This window comes from Cottoperca gobio, chromosome 16 (genome assembly GCF_900634415.1).
Source record: "Cottoperca gobio chromosome 16, fCotGob3.1, whole genome shotgun sequence".
NCBI classification, from domain to species: domain Eukaryota; kingdom Metazoa; phylum Chordata; class Actinopteri; order Perciformes; family Bovichtidae; genus Cottoperca; species Cottoperca gobio.
In genome coordinates, this window is record NC_041370.1 from 11,448,632 (window position 1) to 11,465,667 (window position 17,036).

The 17,036-nt window shown below is 40.9% G+C and overlaps 2 protein-coding genes across 2 annotated transcripts; one reads left to right on the plus strand and one right to left on the minus strand.

Moving 5' to 3' along the window:
• Window positions 1–6,180: 6,180 nt before the first annotated feature.
• Window positions 6,181–9,865, minus strand: sec61b (SEC61 translocon subunit beta). The gene is made up of 4 exons (XM_029451277.1): window positions 9,709–9,865; window positions 9,087–9,184; window positions 7,498–7,602; window positions 6,181–6,751 (listed from the first exon to the last, which is right to left on the minus strand). The coding sequence occupies exons 1-4, from the start codon at window positions 9,709–9,711 to the stop codon at window positions 6,664–6,666; spliced, it is 294 nt and encodes a 97-aa protein (XP_029307137.1). The 5' UTR covers window positions 9,712–9,865; the 3' UTR covers window positions 6,181–6,663.
• A 236-nt stretch (window positions 9,866–10,101) lies between these two features.
• On the plus strand, window positions 10,102–16,082 carry alg2 (ALG2 alpha-1,3/1,6-mannosyltransferase). Its single transcript, XM_029451276.1, has 5 exons — window positions 10,102–10,303; window positions 11,001–11,172; window positions 11,329–11,466; window positions 12,146–12,313; window positions 14,228–16,082. The coding sequence occupies exons 2-5, from the start codon at window positions 11,002–11,004 to the stop codon at window positions 14,966–14,968; spliced, it is 1,218 nt and encodes a 405-aa protein (XP_029307136.1). The 5' UTR covers window positions 10,102–10,303; window position 11,001; the 3' UTR covers window positions 14,969–16,082.
• Window positions 16,083–17,036: the final 954 nt, after the last annotated feature.

Here is a 17,036-nt window from a genome sequence, read left to right on the forward strand (position 1 = left end):
GGTACACACACACCTTCGCAGGCACACACACACACGCCAAGTGTCTTTAATATTAGAAAGCACTAGGCTGACACCTGAGACAACGATGTCACCTCCTCCCTCCTCCTTAAATTAGTACAAACCCCTCCCCCCCCCCCCCCACACACACACACATACACACACACACACACACACACACACACACACACACACATACTGCGGCACTTATACACACACAAAAAAACTCCCCCAGGTTTGACATTTACAGTATTTTCTGCTGTGTGAGCCACTTGTTGTGTTTTGTTGGTATTTTTAACGGATCCTTCGTGTTTGCTGTCTGATCATTTTGTTTGGCTTCCTCTCCCACTCCTTTAAGGTTTTATCCAGCTCTCATCTTTGTCTTTAGTTGAGCCTCCGCATTGTTCCATTCTTTTAAATACTTTGCATATATCGCCATAGACCTGTTCAATGTCTTTTGATTTTCTCCCACCATCGACTGTCTCCACTTGTTTCCATCTTCCTGTAGTTATTCATATCTCTCTCCAGCACCTTGTGTCTCTTCTTCTCTATTTCTTTTTTTTTTTTCAACTCTCTGTATATTTGTTTTCTTTCCTCTGTGCTTTTAACCTCAACCGTTAGAGCCATATCCTTCTTTAAGATCTCAATTTCCATTTCTTTTTAACTTGTCTATTGACTATTTTTAAACAACTTGGGTTCTCATTTGTCAGTTTTTTGTTGATACGTTTCTTTATTTTCCTTTTCCTCTCTTTATGTCCTTTGTGCTCTGATATATTTGTTGCTCTTTTTTTGCTTCTTTTGTGTCTTATCTGAACGTATTGCACTGGATCTCACGCATTGGTTGAGAAATATTTAACTTCATTGTGATTCCTTAATAAGTTGTTCTAATTGATCTGTATACAAAAATACATTTAAACGTAAGCTTCCAAATAATGCTTTTTATAATGCATGTTGTTTTTCAAACAAATCAGTAGATCTAAAACTGATCAAAATGTCCTTTTTTTTAAAAGAGCTTTATCTTCTTACTTGTTTTATCCACTCAAATTGAAAGATTAACTTCTATCAAATAATTAATGCATCTATCATAAACCTGTGTCAGCTATAATATTGGATTTCAGCCAGCCATTTGCTCTGTGAATGCAATATCCAGAGCTGGCATGGAATTGAGTGTCAGCACAGTCACAAAATATGTGACACATGTGTACATTGTGACTGAAGGTGTGACAACAGCAGGGTGTCAGAGCATACAGCTGTCCATTAGACATACGTTTGTTGGAATTTCAATTTAAACCTCCAATATATAAGTATCTGTCTCTTTAGCTGCTAAATGCTCCTCTTTATTCACCAGCTAATCGCTAACTGTGTCTGTCTGCTGTTCCGTGCTGAGCAGGTATTGTAATGTGGATTTTTCGAGGGCCGAAAACAACACTATGCGAGTGGTAAACCAAAACGGTTAAGTTGTGGGTCCGAATATTGAAACAATGAGCTGAAACTCGCTATACAGCTGAAGAGAGCTGCAGATTCAGGTGATACATCTCTGTAAGGGTCATTTTACATTAAATCACATAACTTTACATTATCACATTGTTTTCACATAGTTATTTAATACATTGTTATTATAAAAAATATCGACCATAGCCGCTTTGACTTGATGGGGAAGTCATGGTTGTAATGTATTTATGTATTTATTGATTTTTTTGTTGTTTAGTTTGGAGCAGATGGTTGTGATGTGAATGTCCAGAGTGTAAACATACCAGGTCTATATACTTGATCTGGGAATTGAGAATTTCTTTTGACATTGATGAGCAGTATGTCCACTTATTATGACTTCTACATTTTATAACAGGTTCACCTCTTTGCAGGGTAAATGGGTTTCGAGCTGTTTATCATTCATGCATAAAGCACGAGGTGTGTGTCACATTAGGGATTAGAGAGCGAGAGATGAGCCACTGATAGATGCTGACTCAGCCTTGGCTGTGACTCTCTTATTTCTCTCTGAAGGAGAGTCCGGTAAGATCAGGGAGCCTCCAGCTGGCACACACACACACACACACACACACACGTTCATAAATTCTCTCTGTGACCCTCCTGTCCCACATCGGTTCATATGACAGCGACCATGTGGTCTGAATGCTGAATCTGGAGTCAGATTATTTTACAGTGAACAAGCTCTCACCTCTCAGCAGACCTGTTACTGATCACTGGACATTAGGTGTTAAGTGAGTGTTGCACCAATTGGCTGCTTTGCTCCTGACTAATCACTGCCTGATCTCTGGTCTTATGATCACAGTGACCGGGCCAACATGAACACACATTCACATACACATACGTGCATCACAGAGAATAAACGATTTAAACATGTATGATATGCTGTACAATGTTCTGATCCTAAAACTATACATTTAATTTGTTACTGTACTTTGGTAGCATTTTGAGGTACTATTATAATAATAATAATATTCATAATAATCTAAGTTTATTTATAGAGTCAAATTCACAATAAAAGCAATAATGAATATGATACGTAAATACAGAAATTGGTTAGAGCCATTTCGAAATAAAAGGTAGAAAAAGTATGTTAAAAGTAAATGTAGAGATCTTTTGATTTCACTACATATATCTGATGTCTATACTCACTTTTAAATATGCACTCCACTATGAATAAGCTTTGCATAAATGATGAGTGTTGGCATCACATAGACCACCACGTTATTTAAATTCTTCTTACACATTGTCGATAATGAAACACTTTGAAAGGGACCATTCCCTAGAATAAATACTTTAACTTTTTTACACTAAAGTAAGTAAGGTGCATTTTTTAACTTAAAAATATTCTTTAAACAAACTAAATACTAATACCACCACTGCCTTCAGCTTTCATTCCATTTCACAGTGTAGATCCTGTCATAGTTGTCCCTGTATCCCCTTAACCAGCCCTCCGTTTTTGGGACATCCCTCGGGATTCACTTGATCGGTGAACGTGCATCGATTCCACCTGCCTGTCGATTCATTCCACGCTTTACCAACCATGTGATCTGTTCAAATACACACACACATACTTGACATATGTGCGTGCATGACTGGGTGCCCACACTCATCTAAAGAAGCAATATTCTGCGCGGTCTTTGTAAGGAAAGAATAGTTTCAAATCATACGCCCTCTGCTGCCCCTGATATATTGATAGCTGTGTTTACCTGCAGGGTAGAACATCTCAGGGCATAAACATGTGTGTGAAGGATGAGTGAGAGAGTGACATAGCCATAGAGACGGAGAGAGAGAGAGAGACGTATTTAAACAGTTTCTTTTTGATTTCATGCTAAACAACAGTACATCATGTGCTATGTAGAACAGAAAATGCATGTGACCTATTTACATATCTCCTGTCAAGTGTGTGCATGTGTGCACACATGTGCATGCTCACCTCTGTCTATGTAAGGGACCATCCCTTGTAAAGCTTGTGGTTTCTTCACAGGATATGGTTTTCTCGTGAAAAGTCACAGAGAGGAAGCGCTCTGAAGAAATGTTCTGTTCTTTTCTTTCTCTCTCTTCCCATCGCTCACTCCTCTCTTTCTTTCCACGAGACGAACGTCACCTCACATGTGGATGTTCAGGAGGATTTATGTAGAATAGAGATAAAGGCTTCGGTCTTCTGGTAACTTAACATGCACGTTGATGAAATCTCTTTTTGTTTCCTCTGTGTCACCTTGTGTGAATTTTTTTATTGAGTGATTGCTGAATAATTAAAAGAAACATGCCTATTTTAGTTAGGTGGTCTAGTACCGTCTTGCAAATACAACATCAGATGGTTGTGACCAGGGCTGCCACCATTGTACCCCTGAGCAAGGCAGTTACTCCAGGAGGAGGGACTGTCCCTGTAGTTATTTCACTGTAAGTTGCTCTGGATAAGAGCATTTGCTAAATGATCTGTAATAATAATAATATCAACTTCTAAAGATCAATATTTTGTCAAACTGCGTTCTGTAGGATAACATACAGCTGTCATCTGACTAAGATCAACACCAGCCAAAAACATTGTAGTGCTTTATTGATGTGTTTTTCTGTCCAAAACAGAAAGATTGAGGACAGCGTTAAGGAAATACAAAATAATTCTACCTCATTTCTACCCCTTGATGAAACACTGAGTTGACTTGTATAGACGGTGTCAAGAGGAGTTTGGAACTACAGGTTGCAGCAGTGTGGAGCGCTCCATGTGGTGCCCGGGCCTGGGACAGCTTCGCCACGGCTCCTTCATATTTAATTGTTACGTTGAATTATTCTGGCTCGCTGCCGTGTTGTGCCACCATGAATTGGGCCGTGGAGTTTGTGAGTGTGTGAGTGTGTGTGTGTGTGTGTGAGTGTGTGTGTGTGTGTGTGTGTGTGTGTGTGTGTGTGTGTGTGTGTGTGTGTGTGTGTAGGACAGGGACGAGAGGGAGAGTGATGTGGCAGTAGAGCTTGAGTTTACCACGAACACTGTAAGCCTGTGGGAAACCAGAGCCATAGCAACAGAATTAATAAATGAACAGGATCCAAATGCTACGTTTAACACAAGGTACAAGCTCTCTCTCTCTCTCACACACACACACACACACACACACACACACACACACACACGGCAGCTGGTGGTTTCATATTCAACACAGGTAACCTGGTGATGCAGGTTGGGCCAGAACTACTTCTACAACTACAGACAAGCAGCCAACAACTTATAATATAATAATATTAATAAAATAATAATAATAATAAACATTGGTCATAAATTCTTCTTCAGGTTCAACACTGTTGAACTTAATGTGGACAAATCTGAAGCTGTTTCTCCCCATGTACTCGTGTTCCACTCCAGCTCAGTTATAGTGATTTTCAACTAAAAAGAATAAACTGGACATCCTCATTTTGTAGCAGTACTAAACCAATGATGTGTGGCTATAAGAACATGTTACACGGTGTTATAATGATATGACTAAGTAAAAAAAACAAAAAAAATGACACATATAACATGTTTTCATGGCCACTCTCCGTGAGTTATATCTAGAAAATAGACTGCAGCGCCCCCCCTCAGGAAAAGACAGAAAAACACCTGGGCAAAATTCAGATGAAGAACATTTAGTGTACAGTATTCCTCTGATCATGCAAAACTTTCAGATTAACACAAATTAGAAGCCAGTTTTTAGGCTCAAATAAAGTGCAATAAGAACTTCTTGATGTAGTGTTTTAAAGAGAATGACTCAAACAACTATTTGAATATATGCAGGTGCTTTACTCTCCTAGACGCACTAAACCAGATTAAAATGGACAGCTATGGGAATAAGAGGAAAAATCATTATATAGTTAGTATATAACATGCTGACTATATATAAATGTTCCTCCTCTCGTTTAGGTCATCAGACATAAACGATACAATTCCTGATGTGTGTTGTATGCCTTCTGGTATAACTGACACTACAAAGACTTTACTTGCCACTTTTCAAAAACTAATATTGCCCGTCTCCAATTATTGAGAGCATCAGAAAAATGCCTCAGTGCGGGTAGTGAGGATGAAGCCTGGGGCAGCCCATGCTGGAGGCTGGTGCCTTTGAACCTCTCGAGGTATGTATATTGAAAAGATAACACTTCCGTCCAATTTCAGTTTAAAGCAGCTGGTAAAACACATATTGTATATTGACACACAAGTCTGGGCTTCTCATGATAAGAAGCTTTTGAGTACGCGTGTGCTGTGTTAATCTTGTTAAACCATAGGATTTTTATACATGTAGTTTTATGATTTAATGTTGAACTAATAAAAAAGGATTACTGAGAGTTATGGCCTAAACAGTCAAATAAATTGCAAGTGGCTGGCATTAGTTTGAACCCAAGCATTAAGCTTTAGGTAAACTGTCAATCTCACTTAAATGTAAAAGAAATTACATTATATAAATCTGTCAGAGCTATTTTTGTTGAAACAAAGATTTCATAATGCCTTTTGGCAAAATGTAGTTTTCAATAATCTGGTAGAGGTTACAGAAGGTTCAAAGTGAGATTACTACCAAAACTATGTGAGAAAGATCTTTTCTCAAAAAACAAGTCCCAAACACAAAACAGGAATATTATTTCAGAGCACAATAAGGGTACATTTTTTTACACACACACACACACACACACACACACACACACACACACACACACACACACACACACACACACACATACACACACACACACAGATTTCACTTTTTTTATTGTACAATATTACAATTACATTTGTACAAATGCTGTTAACAAAAAAAAAAATGCTATTCAGGCTACAAGAGGAAATATTTGCTCGGGCCTGAAAACAACAATGTCCATGAGTACTGCACTGAACTTTCACGCAGCTGCTGCTTGGAAGGAGTGCCACATACACACAGACATTACATCTGAAGTGTGCTAGCATGGCTTCTTCCCGTTCACCCCATCAGATCATAAAAACACAGGGAGGGGCAAAAGCAACAAGGTGGATACCAACTTCAGTGCAGATGAAGATCATGTACTGAAACGGTAGCATAGAAAAATGAAGTTTGTGTGTCTGTGTGTGTGTTGTAGTGATAGTGCAGAGGGGAACCAGGGGAGTATGGTTGTTGTTCACTTGTTGTTTGGTCCAGGTCCAATGTGTTAAGAAGCCGAGGCGCAGGGTCAGAGGTCATCAGCCGGAGTTTAAGAGCGGGTGTACTTCCCCCAGATGTGCAGCATGAAGACCGAAGCAATGAAGAGCAGACTCATCACCAGCACTGGCACCGGGCCACTGTCACAACAAAGAAACTGATCAACACTCAGATAAACACGCAAACACACAATCCCATCATTTGCTCTAACCCCAACCACAGCGAGAGTCTTAGTAGAGTGCATGATTTTATTGATGAACTTAGGAAACAAGGAGGCGCTCTCATCTCTGAAGGAGGGACTGAGTGGGGGGGTGGGGTGGAGGGGAGCATCACTAAGTAGCAGCATTGCCATGCCAACCACCTCCTCAGCGGCCCCCTCCTCTCCCTGTCAGAAGGCTGTAATTGAGTTGACCTTTCAGAGTGCATCCTTTAATGAAGCTTTGAGGCCGGCGTCTAACGCAGGAACAAACACGCACTCGATATAAAGCACTGTATGGCGAGTCTGACCTCCTTCGACTGCTGGAGAGACACTCAATAACCACCACAGCACCATCGATCAACCATTGCCAGGAGACAGGACGTCTTCTCTAATATTAGGGGCGAGGATGCAGCAGAATAGAAGTTTATGGAAGTTGAGTTTTCTAAAAGTGTGCTTTCCTCTCTCTCTCACACTCACACGATTTGTTTTACCACAGAGGCACGTCTGCCCAATGTCCTGCCATTATACATTCCTCTCATTCTACCTGATGAACACACATAACACTAATGATAGCAAGTGTCGGAAACCCTGACAATTAAGTACGTGTTTGCGAGTGGACGTTAAAAATGTCAGAGGCTAAATTTGTTTGCGAGTGTGTAAGTTCCTGTGTTCCGCTTTTAGGTTTACACTTTGAGGCCTGGCGAGTCTTCTGTGTAGAAGCGCCACATGCCACCGGTGCCTGCCGATCCTGTGGTCCTGCCACCGCTGCGTGTACCGCTGCTGGTGGCTTTCCTGTGGAACACGCACACAAAGTCAAAAATATATCAACACCGTCAAGTGATTCAACATATCTCATTATCAAGGACATGCCAATCTGATTTTATGCTGTTAAAAGGCCTCTTTATAAAATGTTTTCCAAAAATAAACTATTTTCGTGTATTCTATAAGGAAATAAGACGATTAGAAAAGAAACACAATTTTGTGAAAGTTTTACTCATCTAGCAGTTTCTTTTAAACCAAACATTTTGATCAAAGACAACCACAGTCAAAACAAAAACTAAATATTTGCCATAATTGACTTAATTGTTTTGAACCTTTATTTGATAGAGGGCCGGGTAGAAATGTGGGTTGGGTGGGGGCTATGAAATGCATGGAATCAAACCCAGGACGTTGTATTCAGAATGTAACCAACTACCGTAGCTGCTGATGAAAGAGCGGAGTGATTCATGGCTGCTTCCCTCGTGTGATGAGATTAAACTGAGGTTAATGAGGTAATGAAGAGGGTGATAGTAATGGGTAATAATAAGAGAGGTAACAGCCAGCCTCTGATTACACACTGATTAAGCCCACAGCCCAACATCTATCTGCTGCTCTAATCTACACAAGGAACACAAAAAATAAGTGGAAGGGCTATGTGAAAATCATCAATCAATCTTCACAGTATGATGACATGAGCAGGCGGGGTCAATGCTGCGGGTATTTTGGAAAATAATTATAGAGAATGTGTGCAGGACGAGATGACCGCATAACTTATCTCTCGTGTTTAATGTTAAGTGGTCTTCAATGGCTACTTTTCTTTTACACTGGTGGTCAACATATAGATGTGTGACAAATATAGAAAAACAAATATATAATGTCTTCTACAAGACCACGCGTCGCCACAAAAGCTTCAATGCTTCTTAGCATGGATTCTCAAGTCTCTGAACTCTACTGGAGGGATGAACTAAATTCTTCCAAAAAGAAATACCTTAGTAGTGTTTTGATTAGGGCTGACCCCACTTAGTCGATTAGTCACTTTTTTTTTAATGCAGACTTATTTCCAATCCAAAGAATTCACTATTACATTGTTGGTAAACATAAGATTCCAAGTGGTGCTTTTGCATGACAGTTTTACAGAGCTGTTGATTAAATCTGTCAATTGATTAGTCGACAACATCATACGCGTGTTGGTCGACCAAGAATTGTTTTAGTCGAGGACAGCAATAGTTTTGATGGTGGTCGAGAGAACTGCCTGACAAGTCTGACTAAAATGTCCAAAAGGTGTTTAGATGGATTACAATCTGGTGACTGGGACGACTTTAACAAATGATTCCCATCATTTTCATACTCGAACAATTCAGTGAGCCCTCAAGTTCTAAACGTAAAAATCTTCATGAATTGGGTTACTGCATCCACTGTTGCATATCTGTATGCACCTGTGGCAAAGTGTACCCATCTGTCTACTGGATAAAGAGTCAAAGTTTAGTAGATTGTGGTGTGTGTGTGTGTGTGTGTACCTCTGTCTGACTGTGGAGCCTGCTGCACGGGGAGCCACTGTCTTGCTGGGGGACCGGCTAGATGTCCCCACATTGGTTGCGCTTGCTGCTGGTCCAGGCTGAGGGGAAGACATAAGAATGATTACACATAAACAGGATACAACTCTATTATACCCTTGTTCTGACATTATGATTAATAACAGTCTCTCTCTCACTCACTCACAGCTAAATTGAACCTACAACTTTCAGATGAAGAGATTACACTATGTATGTTGAATATCTAAGTTACATTTGATTGTGAACTCTACAGTGTGTTTATGTCAGAGACTGATGGCAAAGGCCTTGACTAACGTTAGTGGTCCACACCGTTCATTGATTTCAACTTCTAGTGATAACATGCAGAGTGTAAACTAAATGTGCTCAGAAACATATATCATTCACTCATCTAGTGCTGGGTCAGCTTTAACTATGTGTTTTGGGACAATTTGAGTTGTCGATAAGGAGCCACGTCCACAAATGATGAGCTAACGTTAGCAAGCTAACTAACAGATAGCGAACATCAGCTCAGGTCTGACGGTAAATGGTTAAAACAGAGCGGGTTACCTTCACCAGTAACTGTTTCAGATGGAGAGGAGAATCTTACCATTGTGATGTATTTGTCCCGATACGAGTTGAAACCCTGAGCCCCTCTTAAAACTGATGTCCACGTCAAATGAACAGCAGACAGTCGGCGTGTGAATTGGTCAAAACTTGTGAAGAGATCTCACAAAGCTGACGTTTGTCTAAAAAGGACACGACTGCAAAACACAAGACCAGCGCAGGAGACCGAGCAGAAGCCTGACCGGCTGATCGCGTTCATCACAAACATAATGAATACAATATTACTCAAGAAGCTTGTTTTTTGTGCTACTTTCATTAAACGGATTTATTTTTTAACTGAGTTTTTATTACATTGAATTTATATGTGTTCTTGTACTTTAATTGAAAGGCGAATACTTGGTCAGCCTTGTTTCTGAAGGAGACGTGTCTCACAGGAAGCGCGTCCGTTTACAGACTTGAGGAAACTGGCGCCATTGTGGCTCAAACATGTAGCGCGATTAGCCTGACCACAAGAGATGATTTGAGCCAAGATGGCGTCCAAACGGTAGAGTTTCATGACAGTTCATACTGCTACTGGCGTCTGGACGAGCATAATCACAGGTTTCTAAACTCGGAGAAGGTAGTCGAGAGATTCAAAGGTAAACATAACTGAATTATAATGAGATTACGGAGATGTTGTTGTGTTCACTAAACACAACTGCCCACCAAATTAGCTTTCTAAAACATAATTCCATTAGCTACAAAGGCTGGCATCCATAATCCTATCACTTTAACGTCAACAGTTAGCTAAAGACACTGAGGAACTTTTTCCAAAGCAAACAGTTACCTAGCTAAAGTGTCTTTTCTGTTCTTGCTACCAGTTTGTCTTCCTATTCGCAAATTCAGTGCCAGCTAGAGGTTTTCAGAACACATGGGGAAATAATGACAGCTACAATGGTTTACACTAGATGTAGTAGTGATAACACGAAGTGCTTCAAGGGTTAAAAGTAATATATTAAATTAGGCTGTTACAGAACCACATGGGAAAGTTCTTCACGTTTGTCAACAATGCAGCACTAAAACGTTTCTCTTATTGACATGATAGACTAGATTTATTAAAGTCTGCTTACTTGTGTTTGAGAGAGATCTGCGATGTACCTCAGGTTTAGGCAGTCACTCCCTTAAATGTTTATGCTGTTGTGAGTATTCACTTTGTACTTATGTCTACTGGCTATCTGTGCTCATCCGTTTATCTGTCATTCTACATCTGTGACATAGTGGTGTACAATATGTTTAACTTTAACCCTGTCTGCAAACTCGAGATTGAATTTGAACTTTATTCGTTCTTGTGTGCAGGATGGCGCGGGTGGTGTTCCTCCATCCGGACCTTGGTATTGGTGGAGCAGAGCGACTGGTGGTCGATGCTGCTGTTGCTCTGAAGTCTCAGGGATGTAACGTTCAGATATGGACGGCCCATTACGACCCAACGCACTGCTTCTCTGAGACGCTGGACCCAGAACTGCCTGTGGTATGTTAACTCACACATTACTACGTACTGTCCCTCAAAGATACACAATAAAGACACCAAATAGTCAATTATATAGAGAGAGAGAGAGACACACACACACACACACACACACACACACACACACAATATTTCATTGTTTCTATACTCTTCCAATAGATATGTGTGGGTGACTGGCTACCAACCAATGTGTTTGGTTACCTGCATGCCCTGTGTGCCTACCTGAGGATGATTTACGTGGCCCTCTACCTGGTCTTCCTCAGTGGGCTGGAGTACGATGTTATCTTCTGTGATCAAGTGAGTTGTGTCATACAGGAAACGGTCTCTGTCTGCTTTCATTGTAAGCAGTGGACTGTCTCTTTATGTCTCCCTTTTTGTGACACACCCTTTACCCTTTACCATGCCATGAATGGACACTCCTTTGCTTATTTTCTACTTTTCAGACAAATATGCAAATCACCTTTGTCTCGCAGATAAAGTGATTGAGATGTAGGTTATATAGGATGCCAAGTCTACCTACAAACAGGTGATAGATTTGAAATATGAAACTTGTGTTTTCCTTTAATTTGTCACCCTTCTGTAGAATGTCATGAAACATAATTTTGATTGTTTATAGCAGAGGTGTTCAACAGGGGGTCCGTGGACGTACTGCAGGGGGGGTCGCAACAGTTTTGGTTGATTAGACAATTATTATTGTTGCTAATTTTTTTCAAACCAATTTATTTTCCACATATTTAAATGTCTTTAAATACACATTAACATGAATCCAACATATTGTAGCGAATGGATAAATGGAGGCAGAAGACGTTACACACACACACACACACACACACACACACACACACACACATTACAGTTAATTTAGCTGACACACACAGAGCGGAAGAAAGGATCATTCGAAATGTTATGCAAATGTTACATAAAGGATGTGTTTTGCCGGTTCATTTTTGTTCATACACCTTTCAATTCATTCCAGGTGTCAGTGTGTATCCCGGTGCTGCGACTGTCCCGTGTCAGGAAGAAGGTTTTGTTTTACTGTCACTTTCCAGACCAGCTTCTCACCCAGAGGAAGTCGGCCCTGAAGAAGCTTTACCGTGCTCCCATTGACTGGCTTGAGGAATGCACTACTGGCATGGCTGATATGGTGAGTAACGGCTGAGAGATGTAGCTATCTACAGGTTGTGATCATCAGTGTTGTGTCACAATTATAGTTTTATCTTATCTAGATGTAAAAGCTCATTCATATAGCATGGTATTAGATACATTTTAAAAATAATAATAAAATAAAATAGTTGTAAGTGATTTTCAAAACATGCTCATGATGTGACCTGAGTATTTGAAGGACCCTGGTAGTAAATGCTCTGGTTTTATGCACAGATTTGAGAATGGCCAGATAGTCCAATGTGAGTCTAAAGGAGAGCCAGGGGCTAAAACGATGCATGTCTAATAAGAATCCTTTTTTAAAACTAATGGGATAATATGATTATGTTTCTCAATTTTATTTTAATTCCTAGTTTTGCCCACTGCAGACAGGAAAGGGATTTTCTGTGCAGTCACTAGAGCAGTGGTTCTCAACCTTTTTCGGGCCAGTGCCCCCCTATCCATTATCCAGGTCCCTTACCGCCCCATCAAATAAAATGTAGGCTAATTGACTCCTGTGAATTTTAATGTTGATTATTATTCTATTTGTATTATTATGATTATTATTCTTAGTATTTATTGCTGCACATCTGGGGGAAGTACACCCGCTTATTTATTTAAATTATTTTTCTTATCATTAGGCTGCTATATTATGTTATTATAAAAACTTAAATTCTCTGAGATTGAAGTTACATAATAACATTTCTAAATAATAATGAATATTATATAAAACATTTTTTTTGCTATTGTTGTTTTTACCTTAAATTGCCTGAATACACCATGTACCCAGGGAGCAAAAAAAGCCATGTAAATAGACATTTTATTCACGAGATTAAACAAATGCAACGGTAAGAAGTTTGAGATTCAAAATTAAATTGATGTCATAGACTGCAGCCAATCAGAAACGGGTCAGACATTCAAACTTTAATTGGTGTTAAACACAGCAGCCTCAGAAATGCAAAACAATTTGCACTCTTAAGTGTTCCAACGGAAAACGAGCAGCCAACAAAGGAACAAGTCTGAGACGCTGCCCCCCAACGGAATCCCACACCCCCCCGAAATTCAAGGTGTTTTTATTTAATTTATATATATATATATATATATATATATATATATATATATATAGCGCCAAATCACAACTCATTTTTCACATTGAACAGGTGCGCTTTTATTAAATAAACTAAACACTTTATGTGCACGTTTCCGTGTTTACTGCATTGCTTTGAGCATTCACATTCTCTGCTCTGTTTTGTGAAGGGCGGGGCTCCGCTCCCAATACACACATGCACACACACTTACAGTCAGAGACAGAGCGGAGGAAAGGTGAGGAGAGAACTACAAAGTGCAAAAAAGTCAAAAATCCAACACATTAATTCTAAATGGAGCAAAGTCGACCCCAACGTTCGGTCTAGATCATGCATATAATAAACAATATTGCTAAATCACTGGAATATTCAGCGCTATGCTATCAAAGGTAAAGACTGCCTTGAAGGAAATTGTTGTTTTTATAGCCCAGTGGTTGAAGTTTGGAGAACAAGAGTTTGTTTGCTCATAATTACATTTATTTCACCCAGATTGTGTTTAACAGGTTAAGAGAAGTGTAGTTTCCCTTTCAGACAGAGTTTGACTCTTAATAACTGCTAAAACTATACTGTAATAGAATACATCAAAATACAAGGCAAGGTATATTACTTTCAACAGCTTGAATAAACTAAAGTGAATATTTCAAATGTGATACAGCCTGATCTCCGCTGTTGTAAAAGCTCAGGGCCCTGATAGAAAATAAAATGACATTTCGATTTAGGTCTAGACTTTAATAATCAAAGACTGCAGGCTGTCATCCAACTCATATGGATTTAAAACGCCTGTGCTATATGTGAGGTCCTTATGAAATAATCTCTCTGTACTTCCCCTTTAGATTCTGGTAAACAGCCAGTTCACTGCAGGCATCTTCAGCGAGACCTTTCGTGGTCTAAGAGGAGTCCAGACAGATGTCCTCTATCCCTCCCTCAACACGCGTACCTTTGACCAGCAGTCCAGTGAAGCACAAGGCCTGGAAGGGCTGCTCCCCGAGGGGACCACCTGCCTGTTTCTCTCTCTGAACCGATACGAGAGAAAGAAGAATCTGGGGCTGGCTCTGGAAGCTTTTGAAGCCCTGAGGAGCAGCCTTCCCCCAGGACAGAGAGCAGGTATTCACCTGGTGGTGGCGGGGGGCTACGATGACCGAGTTACTGAGAATGTTCAACATTATACTGAACTGAAAGAGCTAGCAGCGCAGCTCCACTTGGAGGACTGCGTCACTTTCCTACGTTCGCCCTCTGATTCACTGAAGGTGGCGCTGCTGCGGGGCAGCGCAGCCGTGCTGTACACCCCAAGCAGAGAGCATTTTGGGATCGTTCCTGTGGAGGCCATGTACTGCTGCTGCCCTGTTATCGCGGTGAATTCTGGGGGCCCCCTGGAGAGTGTGGCAGACGGGGAGACGGGCTTCCTGTGCGAGCCACGGGCAGATGCCTTCTCGAAGGCCATGGAGAGGCTTGTGAGGGAGCCGCAGCTCCGCGTGGACATGGGACAAGCTGGGAGGAAGAGGGTAGAAGATAAATTCTCTCTTCAGGCCTTCTCAGACCAGCTCTATGGGTACATTGTCAGGCTGAGCCAGTGATGGGAAAGCATGAGGAGAGGCAGGAGACGGGTTGAAAAATGATCCTCTACTGAACTGTGAATTGTCTGTGGACGACTGGGGTCTGCAGTGAGGTGAAGTGGATGTCCTCTAACAGAAGATGTATGTGTAAATGTGCAGGGAGGCGGGAGGGGGGGCTATTTTGAGGTCTCGGAGGACAATTAATCAGCATTCCCCTGGAGGGGTTGCTGAGAGGAGGAAAAGAATGGAATCTCTATACCAATTAAGAAAAGAGTAACAAGTTTACCTACCATATCTCTGGAAAAAGTGTGTGTGTGTGTGTGTGTGTGTGTGTGTGTGTGTGTGTGTGTGTGTGTGTGTGTGTGTGTGTGTGTGTGTGTGTGTGTGTGTGTGTGTGTGTGTGTGTGTGTGTGTGTGTGTGTGTGTGTGTGTGTGTGTGTGTGTGTGATTGTATAATTGTATATGTGTAGCAGCGCCGCAACCAAGAGCCTACCAAAAGGATTGATTATTAGAGTGAAATGTTTTGCACAGTGTATTTTTTGTTTTTTTGCCCCCTTGCTTTGCTACACTAGTCTTTGTCTTTGTGTGTTTGGGGGACGAAGAAGAAGAATGTAGTTACCACCATGAGCCATCAGGCAGTGCACAGTCCCAGATCGATAAACAGGATGCTTTCCACTACTTCCTGTCCGCCCAGAGCTTTGTTCCCCTCCTCGCATTCAGAAATTGCTGGCCTGTTCATGACTCTTGCTGCTGTGTGGAGGTTATTAGCAGATGATAGAGAGTGTTCTTTATTAGAGGTCTGGTTGATGGGCAGTGTGGCTTTGTCTGGGTCATTATCAACGAGGAGAATAGCAGAAGGTCATTGTGTCTCGAGCTGGCCTCCTCAGCCCTCCTACTGTATAGAAATGCTCTTATTGACATTCTTGAAGTCTTAATAAACAAGAGGACACATACTTTCCTGACTCTTATGGGGTTTGCTTTGTTGGTAAGTTTTTTTTGGCCCTTTAATAGACTTTGTTAAGGATTTTTGAGCGTGGAGGCACAGAAATGTTGTTTATGTTGTGCCATCCTTTTTTTTCTTTTCATTCATAGATTGTGCCTTGAGTTGTTAAATGAAACATTCTCAGACAATGTAGCAGCGAAAGAGTTTTATTTTTGCTCATTACCAAAGCCAGTGTGACAGATGTACTTGGGAGGCACTGCAGAAGATCTTAAGTTTCTGTCTCCGTCCGTTGCTCCATTATCATGTGCAGAGTTTGAGTTGTATCCACATCAATGTTTTTCTTAGAGGCAATCTTAAAAAAAAAAAAAAATGTAACATAATTGGGACATTAAATCATAAGCTGATTGGATATAGATCTAATATTTAACACAGCACACAGTCGTTGAACCAACCTGGTTGCACACAGCATGGCCGTAACGAACAAAGGTGGCGAAATGCTCGCTGTTGAAGTTCATCATGTCGTATTTGAACTCCTGGTGCAGAAAAGTCTCACAGCGATTCTGCATCATCTCCTGTGGAGATGGGACCAGGTTGTGCTTGTTGTTGTTGACCCGGATGCGAGTTCCTGCAGGCACTTTGATCTCTGTGATGCGCTGTGTGCAGATTCTGGTATTCCTCAGAACACGATCACCTTTTGACTTTGGAGCCATTAGTTGAAGGAAGCTGCGGCAGGCTCTCTGTGTCATGTTCTCATCTTACAGTAACGGGGAAAATACGGTAAGAATGTGCAAAGTCAAAATAAATCTGGTACATTTTAGTCTTCTGATTAACACTTTTTAAGTTCTACATATGCAATGTCATTATTTCCTACCTCCCACTCCAAAATGGATAACACAACCATCTCCAATATAAACACCCCAAAGAGAAAATCCTGACAATTGATGTGCAAACTCAATCAAATCTCCAATCTCTGCTGCGGACACACTCTGATCAATCTGAAGGGGGAAAGAAGGAAAGGTTAGAGCAGCGCACAGTACACACACACACACACACACACACACACACACACACACACACACACACACACACACACAATGTTTCTCCCCCCTTGAGCTCCTCACAGAATTAAAATGGGAAATCATTTAC

Excerpts from the sequence above, each read along its gene's own strand:
- sec61b (XM_029451277.1), bottom strand. Across the intron at positions 7,603-9,086 it reads GGCTCCACAGTCAGACAGAG|GAAAGCCACCAGCAGCGGTA; the intron begins GTACACACACAC and ends CGTGTTCCACAG. Across the intron at positions 6,752-7,497 it reads GACTCGCCAGGCCTCAAAGT|TGGCCCGGTGCCAGTGCTGG; the intron begins GTAAACCTAAAA and ends TTGTTGTGACAG.
- alg2 (XM_029451276.1), top strand. The coding sequence starts at position 11,002 with ATGGCGCGGGTGGTGTTCCTCCATCCGGACCTTGGTATTGGTGGAGCA. Across the intron at positions 11,173-11,328 it reads TGGACCCAGAACTGCCTGTG|ATATGTGTGGGTGACTGGCT; the intron begins GTATGTTAACTC and ends CTCTTCCAATAG. Across the intron at positions 12,314-14,227 it reads CTACTGGCATGGCTGATATG|ATTCTGGTAAACAGCCAGTT; the intron begins GTGAGTAACGGC and ends CTTCCCCTTTAG.